This window comes from Triturus cristatus, chromosome 3_1 (genome assembly GCF_964204655.1).
Source record: "Triturus cristatus chromosome 3_1, aTriCri1.1, whole genome shotgun sequence".
Taxonomy (NCBI): Eukaryota; Metazoa; Chordata; class Amphibia; order Caudata; family Salamandridae; genus Triturus; species Triturus cristatus.
In genome coordinates, this window is record NC_140583.1 from 667,487,289 (window position 1) to 667,502,546 (window position 15,258).

At 45.9% G+C, this 15,258-nt stretch overlaps 1 protein-coding gene across 1 annotated transcript in view; it reads left to right on the plus strand.

Annotated features, from left to right (window-relative positions):
* Positions 1–15,258, plus strand: part of PTPN5 (protein tyrosine phosphatase non-receptor type 5) — a 542,249-nt gene that overhangs the window by 235,655 nt on the left and 291,336 nt on the right. Inside the window, exon 3 of the mRNA XM_085644723.1 lies at positions 8,857–9,038. Within this exon, the coding sequence (XP_085500849.1) occupies positions 8,874–9,038 (165 nt within the window). The 5' untranslated portion in view covers positions 8,857–8,873. The remainder of the gene's footprint in view (positions 1–8,856; positions 9,039–15,258) is intronic.

Consider the following 15,258-nt stretch of genomic DNA (forward strand, 5'->3'; position numbering starts at 1 on the left):
ACTTTAGACTTTTGACCGTGATGGGTTGCAGTTAGCTGTAATAACTTTTACAAGAAATTGTGTAATCCAAACAGTCGCTGTCGCCAATTGATGAGCAGTGCGTTTTGCATGTGTCCAAAAATATTTTCTTTGCTGAAAATACAAAATTAATAATATGCCCACACCTGGATAATGTTACCTCGTGAATCCAGTCATGCACGTGTAAGAGGAGTAATCAAACATGTAGTTAATTGTTACTCTGTTCAGTGAGGTATAATTTTTGGCTATAACTATTTCTAATTTGCAAACTAGACAGCTGAAAGCGTTATTTCCTTGCTGAGAGTCTCTACATCTAGGAAAAATTGTTCTGAGATCTATAAGTAATATATGTATTCAATTTGTATCAATTTAATCCTTGGACTCTTTTAATTTTGTATGGTGGCAGAGTTTGACAAATCATGCGAATCTGCATTTCTGCGATACTTTGAATTGCATCCCATACTTTTCCCAGAATGTGTAATTATCAACCCACTCAGATAACATTTGGCGTAACATTCTGATCCCTTTATCTCCCCGCCAAGACAAGCCATCTTTAAAAAAAAAGAGATAAGCCAATTACGCTCGATAACAAAGTATGGTAACTGTGTGATTGCTGCCAGTTTAATGGTGTGTTTGTTACTGTCCATTGCCACCAGTTACCTAGGTACTGTCCATTACCTAAACCATTCCCAAGTTTGCATGGTGGTGACGGACAGTAAAAAATGGCTATATGTCTGCCCATCCTAATTGCACAGTTTTGCTACTGTGGTGATGAAGTAGTCACAGGCGTAGCCAAACCTATGGTCCACCTGTATATTAATCTGGTGGATGGACCATTGTGGATGGGGAGGTAATTCTTTTGCAGTTGCAACTGAGTTCCTTCTCTCCCAACATAGGAATGCCCCTATATTTCTACTGCTGGTAATGCTGTTCAGTGGTAATCCTGCCACTGATGAATTTACACAGCAAAGCTCACAGTGCCACGCATCATTATGAAGCCTACACTCTATTTCGGATAGAAGAGCAATCTCATTTGTCCCTATATTTCTAAATTGTACGTATTTAAAAAAAACAATTAGGCAAGTACCTCAGGCAGGTAATAATTCCATAAAATGTATTTAGCCCATACATGCTAATTCAAGAAATAATAAAATGCAACCATAGCTACGCAGTATTAAGGCACTTGCTTAACATATACGTTTTCCACTTCCGGGAAGACCACTAAAATAAAACATTCAAATAAACAATATCAGTTTGTCAGTAAGCACACAAATAAAAATGTTTACAAAATTATTCGTCACTGTAAAATGTGTTTTTCTTAGAAAATACCTGTGATCAGAAACATTTACAGGACACACGAATATATTAAATTCGAGGTAATAATGTGCAGCCTAAAAAGGATTAATAAAACTTTGGAAAATAATAATGTCAATACTTTTAGGTAGAATGTGGTTTGGAAATCCCCTCCCAGTTTACAGAAACAGCGTGGTTACTGTAGATGGCCATTCGTGGGTACCATTTGATGTAGTTCTAAAGCTTCCTTTTGTTATCAAGAGGAAGAGAAGAGGCTCTGGTCAACACCTCTCCCTGTCATCTCATAGCTGCAGCAGGCACCCTCGTCTTCCTACCGCTCCAGCTGCCATTGCTGATAGAAGTACCATGCAGCTCTTTCAGTTTGATGACAATAAAGGTGACAGGGAGGACATACACTTTCAGAAGCCACCAGAAATAGTACCCATAGGCTATGCCTATCTGGCAGGGAAAGTATTCACCTCTTCCTCACCCCACAGAACACTAATGCTCCTAAGGCGCGTAACACAAATGATTCTCAAATCTGTTCCTGGCCCCTGCCCTCTACTGCACCTTCTTGGTTCTTGCTATAAGAATAGCAAGCACATGCATACATGCGGAGGGCGCGGTCCTGTGATGCTAATTTGTGGTGGCACTAAATCACTCACGTCTAATTCAGAAATTGCAGTGACTCTCAATCTGAGCCTAAGAGGCCAATGACTGCCTGCCAACTAGCAGAGGATCAAGACTGGCCAGAAAGACTGGTTCAGTTTAGAGTGCAAGTGAATATCCCAGCCTTCTTAAACTCCCCAGGCCACAACTTGCTAGGGTAGTTGGGCTTCTTATAGTATTGGAGGTCCCATGGAGCCACCGGCTGTGATGAGTTAGGCGCTGGGGTCCAGGGCCCTCTCTAGACACCAGAGAAGTTTTCTTGGAAGTTGCCAGTCTACAAAAGATGGAAACACTGGAAGAACAGGAAGAACAGTATTCTAAGGCCCTGATTTTGGGTTTGGGCGATGGGTACTCGTTCACAATCATGATTGATATCCTGTCTGCCTTATTACAAATGCATTAATGCACTCATAATCTCACAGTTTTTGTAGAGAGATAAGAATGACAGACTGGCCTCACAACTGACGCTTTACTGTATGCATTGCAATGAAAGCATGTGTGTTGAGCTTTCAGAACATGGAAAACAAGCATTGCCAAAGCCAATAGGTATGGTGTTAGCTGCTAGTCTTCTCTATTTGCCAATGCGTGTTTTCTTTTGTAAAGCTTTTTAGTGAGAGTGTGGCTGGGCCCTCAATTATATAAAAAAAATAGGCTAAAAGTAAAATATTTTTTGTGCCTAAAAAGCACAAATTGCCATTGTAGTTTTAGGCACCGAAGGGGACTACCTTGTGTGTGGATGTGCTCCTTTTGAAAGAGCACAATGCTGCCACTCAAAGTAATAATAATAACTCAAATCCCCCTATCTCAAGTTTCGTCGAGATCTTAAGACCTGGCTCTTCTCTCAGTGACTAGCTCCGTTTACTTAGTCTGCAGTAGTTGAAATGCCTGCGCCGGGAAACCCTGTCAAGGGTAGCTGTGCGCACGCAATATAAATTTAATTTAATAATAATAATAATAAGTCCACGAATGGCTGAAGCAGGGTGAACCACTGGATTATGCTGTTTTCTTTAGTTGGAATGTGTTTCAACTTGTAAGTGACCTCGCCTAATAATAAATGTTAACCCTTACCTGCAGAGTAACGTTTCTCCCAGAGTAGAGAGCCGTGTCCATACTATGTCTGTGTTCAGGTGGCTAACTGCACCCTGTTATGTTATACCGCAAAGGGTCGTCCCAGTGCTGATAGCAGAAAACTGCAGAACTATAGACAACAGAAGCAGCCTACAGTGGAGGAAAGAGGCGAGTTTTGATCACCTTACTGAATGCCAAGTAGTTTTTCATGCTGCGAATGGTGATTTGGAGCAAATTCCAAAGTTTGGCTGCTAATACACAGAAGGAACATCCACAAGCACGAACCCTCCTCACCCGCGGACAACCGCCAGATGCTGGCCCATAGACCGGAGTTGGCGGTAGGGGATGTAGAGTGTAAGCTGATTAGCCAAGATGTCTGGAGAGGAGAGATTTAAAATTTTGAAAGACATGCAAATAATCTTAAACTCTATGCGTTTAGCCACAGGCAGCCAATGTAGCCAACGAGTAGCACTAGAGGTAGGGCATGTCCTGGGCAGACCCAATAAGGTTCTAGCGTTTTGGACCCTTTGCAGTCTTGCAATTTCCGCCTTGTTGGCTCCCAAATAGAGCAAATTGGCATAATCCTGTCTAGACAGAATGGAAGCCTGGACAATAACCTGCCTAATAGATGGGTCAAAAATCCCTAGCACCGGTTTGAGCCCCTGTAAAATACCAACGTATGTTCCTGCTACTTTATTTGTTTGCCTCTGAAAGCTGAGGGCGGAGTCTACCCACACACCCAGATTTTTTACGACCTGTTTGGGGATGGATGCACAGCCCAACTTGGCAGGCCACCAGCTCTCGCTCCATAGCTCGGTGTCTCTCCCGACCAGCAGTACCTCGGACTTGTTGGCGTTAAGCTGGAGACAGTTGGCAGTCATCCACTCAGATATGATCTCCAGAACTCTCTGAAACTTGCATGCGTCCTGCCTGGAGTCATCCGAGAATGCCACTACCAACTGTTTGTCGTCCGCATATGACACTGCTGTGAGCCCTCTGCTTTTAGCCACTACTGCCAACAGTTGACTATATAAATTGAACAGTGTTGGGCTTAAAGGTGAGCCCTGCGGTACCCCATATTTGATGGTATGCATCTTGGAAGCAAAAGGGGGGACTGCCTGGAAGGTCCTGTCCCCTAGAAAGGAGACACACCAGTCCACGATGCCCACCTCCTCCAACCTCTGCAACAGGATCTGGTGGGAGACGGTGTCAAACGCGGCGCTGAGATATAACAAAATCAGTGCCGATGTGCGACCCTCATCTAGAGCCCCCCTCAAATGCTCGGTTACAGCTACGAGGGCTGACTCCGTACTGTGACCCGGCCAAAAACCATTCTGAGAGGGGTCCAATAAGTTGTTTTCCTCCAGATAACCTGTCAGTATGGAGATAATATAGGCCTCCAAAATGTTGGAGACCCAGGGCTGGAGAGAGATGGGTCGAAAGTGCTCTGATTTTGCAGTGTCAAGGTTGGGCTTTTTTAACAAAGGGACCACCCTGGCTTGCTTCCAAGATCTAGGGACAACAGATGTAGACAGGGACAGATTAGTCATATTGATCAAAGATGTTAGAAACACGGATAGAGATTTGAAAAATTGGTCCGGCTTAAGGGGGTCAACAGAAGAGCCCAATTTAATCTTACGGCAGAGCACAGCAAGCTCCTCCTGAGAGATTGGCGGAAAGGCAGCCAGAGTATGCTTGCATGAGGGTCTAGACACAGGCCTCAGATAAGCTGCGTGTTGAGGGAAGGATCTATATACTGTTTCCACCTTCTTTACAAAGGGCCTCACATTGTGCATCCAATGATACTGAAGGTGTTGTAACATCTGCCAAGGTTTTAAGGTCTTTCACTATAGAAAAGATACTTTTGGAGGGGTTGCTGCTATTTCTGATCACATCTTAATAGTATGCTGCCCGCTCAGACTGGATCGCCCTATGATATTTCTTAATGGCCACCTTATAACATCCCTTTAAAATAGGGTAATAATCTCTTCTCCATGCACGTTCAAACTTTTTACAACCTTTACGCAGGTAGGCTAACCTATGATTGTACCATGCGCTTGATTTGGTACTTAAACATTTAGACCACCTTGCAAGGATCAGGGAATCCAAAGAGTGGGAGATCCAGCCCGAAAATGCTCTGTCGGCCATCTCTGGGTCGAGTGGCATCTTAAACGTGGTATCAGAGAGGAGCTCATGGAATTGAGCAATGTTAAGTTTGTGCCAGGGGCGCCTGAGAGAAAACTTTTCAGGAACCCTCTTAACCGGCTCGACCTCTGCCAGTGTCATAGATATTAGGAAATGATCAGACCAGCACACCGGTAAGGGGGTGTGGACGGTGAGGGAAGACAAGTTGGATAAAACCGGGTCTAGTAAATAACCTGCATAGTACGTAGAACTCTGGACCCGTTGGCTCAGTTGGCACGCCACAAAATCGTCTAGGAAGTTGGTGACTTCCATGTCCTGAGAACTATCAAGGTGCAGATTCAAGTCGCCAATAACACTGAAGTTGGCAGCTCTCATAGCTAGGGGGCTTACAACTTCAATGAGAGTGGCTCTGAACTCCATAGAAGGTCCTGGCAGGTGGTAGATTAATAACCCAGACATAGTGTAGCCGGCGTTGAACGAAATCCGAAAGCGTCCGCATTCACACCCGATCACAGGCTCCTTTACCAGAGTACACATGTAACCGGACTTAAAAAACACCGCTATACCACCCATCCCAGAACTTCTGTTAAGCGTCAGAATACTGAATCTCTGGGGAAGAGCCAAACCAGGTTCCACCACTGTGTCCTCGGTTAACCAAGTCTCAGTTAAATAGAGGACATCAGTGAATTCATTCTGAAGCAGGTCATAGACATCGTAAAAGTGTTTGACTAAAGAGCGGCAATTTAGGCTCAAAAGGTTTATAGTGGACCGGTGGCTAGGCTGGGGACAAGAAGGTGCGACCAATCGCCAGGAATTATAGCCACAGGATATACAGCAAAAAGGGCCCTCATAGCAGTTGGAGGGCAGGCAACTACACGGGCTAAGCCACTTCCTGATCTCCAAAAGGTCGTCCACAGAGAACTGCACTGTACCACTAGCAAAACCGGCAATATGCCTCGCGTCTGGCGGCGTCCAGGCGCGGACGGGCGCAGATGCGCTTGCCTTAGGTGCGCTTTTGGCGTGCCTGCAGCGCGCCCGTCACGGCATGGGTTTATGAAGGACAGAACCCAGAAATGCCGATAGCACGAAGCAGTGAGCAACTGAAACGCCCACTGCTCAATCGGCACGTCAGCCGCGGCGGTACAGGGCGGATGTTAGATAAACTAAGAACTGATCCCCAACTGTGCAAGAATGCAAATATGTGCCCCGTTGACACAAGCAAGCTTAGCACCACAGTCTATCCCCCTAAATTAAAATCACGATTAAAAGCAGCTAAAAAGCATATGGCAGCAACATGTAAATACAATCAACAGCTGACCTCAACTCGGTCCACTGGAAGGTTTCGTGGGAGTAAGTGAGTGTCTGAATTTAGTGAGAGAGGTCGGATGCCCAGAGATACCCCTGGGGCATAAGGACACACTGAACAGGATGGTATTTATTATGCTGCTCATATTCAAAGCCCGGGCATGTGCCACAGCAAGGGCTTTTCAGTGCAAGGACCACTTAATCCCTCAAGAAGATTCACAGCACAATAAGAGTGTGTTCATGGTCCTCCTCTTGCACTACGCATGGAAGGCTGCTTGTAGGAGATTGAAGGGGAGAGCTTGGGGGTTTGTGACAACTGTAGTGCCGTCACAGGGGAAAACTGGAAAGACATCTTCTACAAGGGTAGGTATGTGAATTGGAACACTATGTGGAGTATGAGAAATCCAGCATGTCTTACAATGCACACAGTATCAATAGGGTCATGATGCCCTGCATGCACTAAGTACAATCACAGGCTTCCATGGACTGTAACTAGTGTGGGATGTGCACATGGGGCCATTGCAGAGACTGCACTGAAAATACAGTGTAGAGACTGCGTAGAGTGGGACTTCAAAGAAGTGGTCCCAAACAGAAAGAAGTTTTACTTACACTGAAATAACAAGAGGGCAGCTTGAAAAAGACTGGGAAGGAAACGTACTCACCTAACGAGACTGAGTGCCCACCCAGATTATGCACATAAATAAAACTACAGACAGGATTCAGGGGATGACAATCAGACACTCGCTTCAATGGGAACGGTACTGGTTAATGTGTTTTTGGGAAAACATGAGACAGGCCAGGCATTTAAATCTGTCGCTAGGCGAGACCTGATAATTTGCAGGTTCCTCACACTTTCACTGGGCCTGAGAGCTGGAAAGAACATACCAAAAACAGTGATTTTCTTACAAAGAAGCACAGCCGGACCTACATGGCACTCTCTGGGTAATTTCTGAAATGGGAGCTTAAACTTGGTGGGCTATTCAAGATGTTCGGTACCCCTGACTGATGCCCGGGCGCATGGGGGACCGCCCACAGCCACAACCATGAGTGAAAAGGCCCTTAGAAGAAATGAGTGCGATTGACTCAAGATAACAGAGACAGGAAAAGCGAATTGTGGACCTCCTTACGGAGCGAGGGATGGGGAATGTTACGTCTGTATCCTTTTCTGATGCCATAGTTCTAGTAATACTTTATAATGACATGGTTTGGCATGTGAGTCGTTTATCACGTTTTTATAAATGCCCGAAGCCTTAATAAAGAAATGTGAAGAAGAAGAAGAAGAAGAAGAAGAAGAAGAACAAAGAAGAAGAAAACAAGGAGAGTCAAGGGAATATTGGGATGCATAGAGGGAGCTATAGCCAGCAGGGAACAGAAGATGTTCTTTCAATTTTCTTACAATTCATGAGCAATTGCAATTTTCTCACACTTCATAAATCAAAGATGAGACCTAACGTAGAGGGTTCCCTACTTTTTGAGGGATACAGGATGCAACTTCTTAGAGACACTCCGTGTCGGGGAGGGAGATAGGGTGCTTTAACGCAGAGGTGCAATGACCAAAATGTGTGTTCCTGAAAGTGTATGAAAGAGCTGAGATGAGACAGAGATATTTACATACCTCAGGTTTTTACTACAGCTAAGAGGCTAAACGTATTCGATTGGAAGTGCGGCTGTAGAAGACGAGGTCCTAAAGGGGGGTTTCTAAGATGAAGGGCCAGAGGGAACATGATTTAGAGCATGTGTGAAATGCACTGAAATCGCATGGGGCTGATGTCCAGAAGGAGTGGGTGGGTCACAATCAGAAAAAAAAATCCAAAATGAAAGGGGACACATACAAAGAGGTAATCATAAGTTCACGTGAAAGGGAAGGACTGAATCCTCCTATGCCATTTAACAGGAAGTGAGGCAATCGAAGACTGAATAGCCTGTCTGCTTTGCTCTGCCATTTGAGTCTATGTATCTAGCCACCTCTAGGAAAAAGGCGCAGCTTTTTACTTGATAGAAACTTACTTCCAGAATTAAGAATTTAAGAGCTAGATGCTAAAATACTTTTACTCATAAATATATTTTCTTGAGTGAGTAACTGAGTGACTGAGTGAGTTGGATGTGTGGGTGAGAATGAGTGAGTTGTTGCAGGAACCATACTGAATGGAAGACATACTATCTTTAGTTCTGCCGTGTGGCACTATTAATTATCAGGCTTTTCCCAAGTCCATGTTCTCTCTGTAAAGTACCAGAAGAGTTGGAGTATGGTAATACAATTTTGATAAACATGTGCTTTGTAACCAACAACTCAGTCAAATTGTCCAACAAGGCCTAACTGAAAAACTATGATCTTGATACCTTCATTATTGTTTCTAGGTCTATCCGAGGTCTGCATGATGGGTTCACTGGATGAAGAGGGTGAACAGCAAGAACAGCTCAATGGAAAGGAACATTCCCAGCCCTGTCAGGATAGAAATGCACAGCACGGGTGGGCCGCCCTGTGGAATGTACTCACAATTGGAGGCAGCGTTTGTTTGTTTATCCTCTCACAGATATTGGTAAGACAGCTTTCTGGGCATTTTTTTTTAAAGTTTATGAAAGCATATATGCATATAAAAGCTTGTAAACGATGGACCTCACATTTTAGTGTGTTTAAAACATTTCACTGTACAAACATAATGAGCCAACTATCCATCAGTAAACACAGAGAGAAGAGGTGACTGTAGGCGAGGGTTGGTCGATGGCAGGCTCATGGCCAATGGGCCTTATGATCAATTTCAGTGATCATATCTCCATTGAACCAGTTTATAGTCACAAAAACTACACCATCCGTACCCACTGATATGTGTGTTGGTATAATGTTATTTCTTGCACATTTTCTTTCAAACTTTACTTTGTATTTCCTGATAGTATTGTTTTTTTGTAAGTCTCCTTCGTTCCATCTGCTGTGTCACTAGAGTTCTAGATCTTTGATTTGGAACCTGGTGGGCGTTGCTGGTGCTGAAGGATAGAGACAGGACGTATTCTCTGCAGCAGTACTTTGGTGTTCCAAACTACAATAGATACTACTTATTTTTCCTAGATTGTTAGATCTATCATTACAAATTTGGTGACGAGTAAAAGTGAGTGGCAAATTCCACTCCGCGGACGGAGTTAACAGAGTTTTACCACCTCTGGTGCGGAGTTTGGCAAAACTCCGACTGCGCCACATAGCAGAGTTTTTTACCACCACCACCCCCGAAGTTCAGGCCAGGCTGGATCGCACTGTAGGCCACAATGCTGGATTCTTGCCATTGCCAAGGAAACAGGGCTCTGGTGAAGGACACCCACCTCCCGTCCCACCAGGCCATGTGACCCATGTCACCTCCGGTGCAGGACTCAGGAAGGATCAAGAGCTACCGCTGGAGTGGAGCAGAGCGGCGAGAAGAACATGTAAATGCTACCGGCAGGGGGACACATGACTGAGCCTCCTCCTACAACTGTCACGGTTGGAGCCTGACCCAAGGGACCCTCTTGCATCATCGATGGACAGAAAAGGTTCCAAGGATGCCAAGCCTATGGCTGCCTCCTCTGAGTCCCTGCACCGGAGTCCGAACGGATCCGGAATGGGCTAGCGTCCTCCCCTCAAAAGTGCCTGTATCCCTTGGGCAGGACATACAGAAGCGGCCCAGATTGGTGGTACACTGCTATAATAGGAGATCCCAGTGTCTCTGGATTGGTAGTTTTCTCTATCCTCAAAACTTGTTATCCTTACCTTAGTGCATGCTATAGGAGGAGCTGGTAACTCTGCCCGCTTGCGTAACTCCGCGTAACGCTGCAGAGTGGGGTTTTTCACTTCACGGAGTTCCGCGTAGCACGGCTACACAGACTCTGCCCAGGCCAAGCGACGAGTTGTTGGAACACCAGGGAACCTTTTTCACATCATCTGTTTTCTTTTTACAAATAAGATGGTTTTCATGTCTGGCATGTGCAGTGCAGCTCTGCAGGGCATTATTGAAATTCATCTTTCTTTGCTGTTTGGCTCATCTCTCATTTTGGGTTTTTGAGAGATTCATGAGAAGTTTACGTGGAGCAAAGGATCCCCACCTTACTTGCAGTAAGTTAGCAGGCACCACTTGTCTGCATCTTTCAAATCAGCAACTTTCAAATGGTTTGTGCTGGCGTGCATGCGTTTCAGTCCTCTCAGGAAGCCGAAGTCACAGATTAAGGCACGTCTCCGGCACTGGCGTAACGAACATTGAGGGGACCTCTCTGCAAGGAACATGAAGGGGCCCCTCAGAGCTCAATTAAGAGCTCTTCGGCAAGAGTGCGGTGCTGAGGGGGCCCCCTGGAACTTCGGGGCCCCCCGCACCGCGGGGGCCTGTGTTACACCCCTGGTCTCCGGTCTCGATGTCACCTCTGTGCAGACTGCTAGATTGTCGGACTCTAGATCTTGGCTGTAACTGTGCGGTCTGGCTCTTGGAATGCATCTGCATGGCAGCTGAGGCCCCTACTTCAAGGTCAAGACCCTGAATATGACACTTTACATCACGGTTTTTACACCGCGATGCAATCACAACGCAGTGGCATTACAACACAAGTCGTTACAATGACTTGCGCTAGAGAGTGCTTGCTCTGAACTTAGGAATCGTATAATTTACTATTCCAACTCCAGTGTGTGCAACACTAGGGAAGGTGTTGGAATAGTAAATCATACTATTACTTAGTCAAGAGCGCCATCTAGTGCAAGTCGTTGTAACGACTTGCGTAGTAATGGCACTGCGTTGTAACAACACGGTCGTTGTAACGACCGCGTTGTGATTGCATCGTGGTATAAAATCTGCAATGTAAACGTTGTTTCCCAGGGTGAATACAGTACGGCGTTGCATGTGAGCATGCTGCTATTTTGTGTGTGTTTATTTTGGTCCTGTCTCCACGGCTATCGGCAACCTCTCCGCAATTCATCTACATACAGTTACATTATGTTTACTGCTGCGTTTTCATAGCATCTGCAGCAGCATCATATTTTGATGATTGTTTGGTCTCTAGGACAATGCATCTGGAAAATCGATTTTAAGTATGACTTTAGCAGGGACATTCTTATTGTAAAGGAGAGTTACGATTACTTTACAAAGAAGTGAACTGTAAAATTGTAGCCAGTTCAATGTTTTATCAATATTAGTACTGAAAACGTTGCATTGGACTCAATGTGCGTGCAATCACGCATCTTAGGGGTTAGCAGAGAAGCATGTTAACTAAACATAGCATCATTAACGAAAGTAAAAAAGTGCTCGTTTGCAAGAACAAGTCATACCCATTTATTTACAATCTTAAAGCATACATCTGTTTCTCTAGAAACATTTTGTATCGTACAATCAACCAATAACGCATATCATTTTAAGATTTGGTCAATTACTGAGCACATATGACTTGTTTATACATACAATTTGCAAAAACCAGAGAACAAAGTTACTCTGGGTTCTAGATTTATTAAGACCATAAGACCAAAATATGATAAAAAAAGAATATTGCAATGTTTTCTTCCATTGTACTTTAAATGCGTAAAGAGCGAAGGGTGCTTAGCTCTCAGATGCCACATTGCCAAAATCAAATAGGTAATTTGAGTGGTTTCACATTCCTTTTGACAATCTATAGCATTAATGGAGGTGACATTACATTTGGCCTCAGCTGCATTATAGGAAGTGACATCACTTGGCCATTAGATATGAGCCATCGGAACTACAGGCTGAACATGAGCTCCCAGTACTCCAGCCTGGACATGGGTCCTCATATGTGTGAAGAGGACATGAGCCCTCAGTACTCCAGCCTGGACATGGGTCCTCATAGGTGTGAAGAGGACATGAGCCCTCAGTACTCTAGCCTGGACATGGGTCCTCATATGTGTGAAGAGGACATGAGCCCTCAGTACTCCAGCCTGGACATGGGTCCTCATATGTGTGAAGAGGACATGAGCCCTCAGTACTCCAGCCTGGACATGGGTCCTCATATTTGTGAAGAGGACATGAGCCCTCAATACTCCAGCCTGGACATAGGTCCTCATATGTGTGAAGAGGACATGAGCCCTCAGTACTCCAGCCTGGACATGGGTCCTCATAGGTGTGAAGAGGACATGAGCTCGCAGAACTCCAGCCTGGACATGGGTCCTCATAGGTGTGAAGAGGAAATGAGCCCTCAGTACTCCAGCCTGGACATGGGTCCTCATATGTGTGAAGAGGACATGAGCCCTCAGTACTTCAGCCTGGACATGGGTCCTCACGTGTGTAAAGAGGACATGAGCCCTCAATACTTCAGCCTGGACATGGGTCCTCATATGTGTGAAGAGGACATGAGCCCTCAGTACTCCAGCCTGGAAATGGGTCCTCATAGGTGTGAAGAGGACATGAGCTCGCAGAACTCCAGCCTGGACATGGGTCCTCATAGGTGTGAAGAGGACATGAGCCCTCAGTACTCCAGCCTGGACATGGGTCCTCATAGGTGTGAAGAGGACATGAGCCCTCAGTACTCCAGCCTGGACATGGGTCCTCATATGTGTGAAGAGGACATGAGCCCTCAATACTCCAGCCTGGACATAGGTCCTCATATGTGTGAAGAGGACATGAGCCCTCAGTACTCCAGCCCGGACATGGGTCCTCATAGGTGTGAAGAGGACATGAGCTCGCAGAACTCCAGCCTGGACATGGGTCCTCATAGGTGTGAAGAGGAAATGAGCCCTCAGTACTCCAGCCTGGACATGGGTCCTCATATGTGTGAAGAGGACATGAGCCCTCAGTACTCCAGCCTGGACATGGGTCCTCACATGTGTAAAGAGGACATGAGCCCTCAATACTCCAGCCTGGACATGGGTCCTCATATGTGTGAAGAGGACATGAGCCCTCAGTACTCCAGCCTGGAAATGGGTCCTCATAGGTGTGAAGAGGACATGAGCTCGCAGAACTCCAGCCTGGACATGGGTCCTCATAGGTGTGAAGAGGACATGAGCCCTCAGTACTCCAGCCTGGACATGGGTCCTCATAGGTGTGAAGAGAACATGAGCCCTCAGTACTCCAGCCTGGACATGGGTCCTCATATGTGTGAAGAGGACATGAGCCCTCAGTACTCCAGCCTGGACATGGGTCCTCATAGGTGTGAAGAGGACATGAGCCCTCAGTACTCCAGCCTGGACATGGGTCCTCATATGTGTGAAGAGGACATGAGCCTCAGTACTCCAGCCTGGACATGAGTCCTCATAAGTGTGAAGAGGACATGAGCCCTCAGTACTCCAGCCTGGACATGGGTCCTCATAGGTGTGAAGAGGACATGAGCCTCAGTACTCCAGCCTGGACATGAGTCCTCATAAGTGTGAAGAGGACAAGAGCCCTCAGTACTCCAGCCTGGGCATGGGTCCTCATAGGTGTGAAGAGGACATGAGCTCGCACTACAGCTACAGCCTAGAGGGGAGCCATCCGCACTGCAGGATGAACATGAAGCCTTCATCACAACAGGCTGTGGAGGAGCCCTCAGGACTCCATGCTGGACCAAAGCTGGCAACACTACAGGCTGGACATGAGCCCGCAGCACTGCAGGCTGATCATCACATGAGCCTTCGGCACTGCAGGCTGCACATGAGCCGACAGCGCTCCAGGCTGCACATTAGTTTCCAGCATTACAGGCCAGAGATTAGCCTTCAGCACTGCAGGCTGTACATGAGCCTTCAGTGCTGCAGTTGCAGCTGAGTGTTCAGCGCTACAGCCTGGACATGGAACCTCATAGATGTGCAGCATTGCAGGATGACCACGAGCCTTCACCACTACCAGCTGTATGTGATCCCTCGGCTCTCCATGCTGGACTTGAGCCTTCAGCTCTACAGGCTGTGTGAGTGTGAAGAGGAGTCCTCAGAACTGCAGACTGCAAAGGGGCTTTGTGTACTACAGGCTAGATAAGAAAACAACGACTGGAACTGGGCGTATTCCTGGACTGACGGGCTCTACATGCATCGAGTATTGATTTTTCGATTCCCTTTTTGAGTGACTCAAAGGTAAGATATGTGGAAAGCGCATATGTGCGTGCACTTATGTAGGGGTATTTATAGAGCACAAACCCAACCGAAGCAACAGAACGATGCACAGAGGGAATGTCTTTAGCTATAATATGAAGAATTCGAGGAGCAGGCTCCAGCAGCTGGTTTGTCTCCGCTCATCAAGATGGAAGCTTATGATTTGTAATCCGAGAGTACAGCTGCATGAGACATCTGTCCAGTGAGTTATTATCCCTGTGATAGATGTCTGTCTTTCTCCCTCATGTCTAGTGCTTAGTCATTAGGAAGGCACAGCCTGGCGCTGTACATTTCCAGATGGAAGCTGAAATGAAATTTCCAATGAGACCACATGGAGCCATCCTCAAAAAAAGGAATTAAATTAAACCCAAAGCTTACGTTTTACAATCTCATTACTGTTTTTAATGAGATGACCAATTGTTGTTCTCTAAAGCCAAGGCAGGCATGTTAGGAAAGAGCAACTTCATTGTACTCCTTTGCCAGCTGGAATGAGTTTTAGTAAAAGGCATTTTTGTGAGCGTGTCTCAAAATGCGTATTCAGCTCACTTGTAAAAACATGTTCCATCCTGATCGAACCAACGAAGAGATATCGAAGCCGATCTTTCTAACCTTGATCATACAATTGCATAGTATCCATTTTAGACCCATTTCAAATGCTGCGAAACAGACCAGAAAGGCGTCAACCAAGATATGTAGGGGCAGATTTACAAGCCCCTTGCGCCACTTTTACGCCGCTGTTTTGTCAC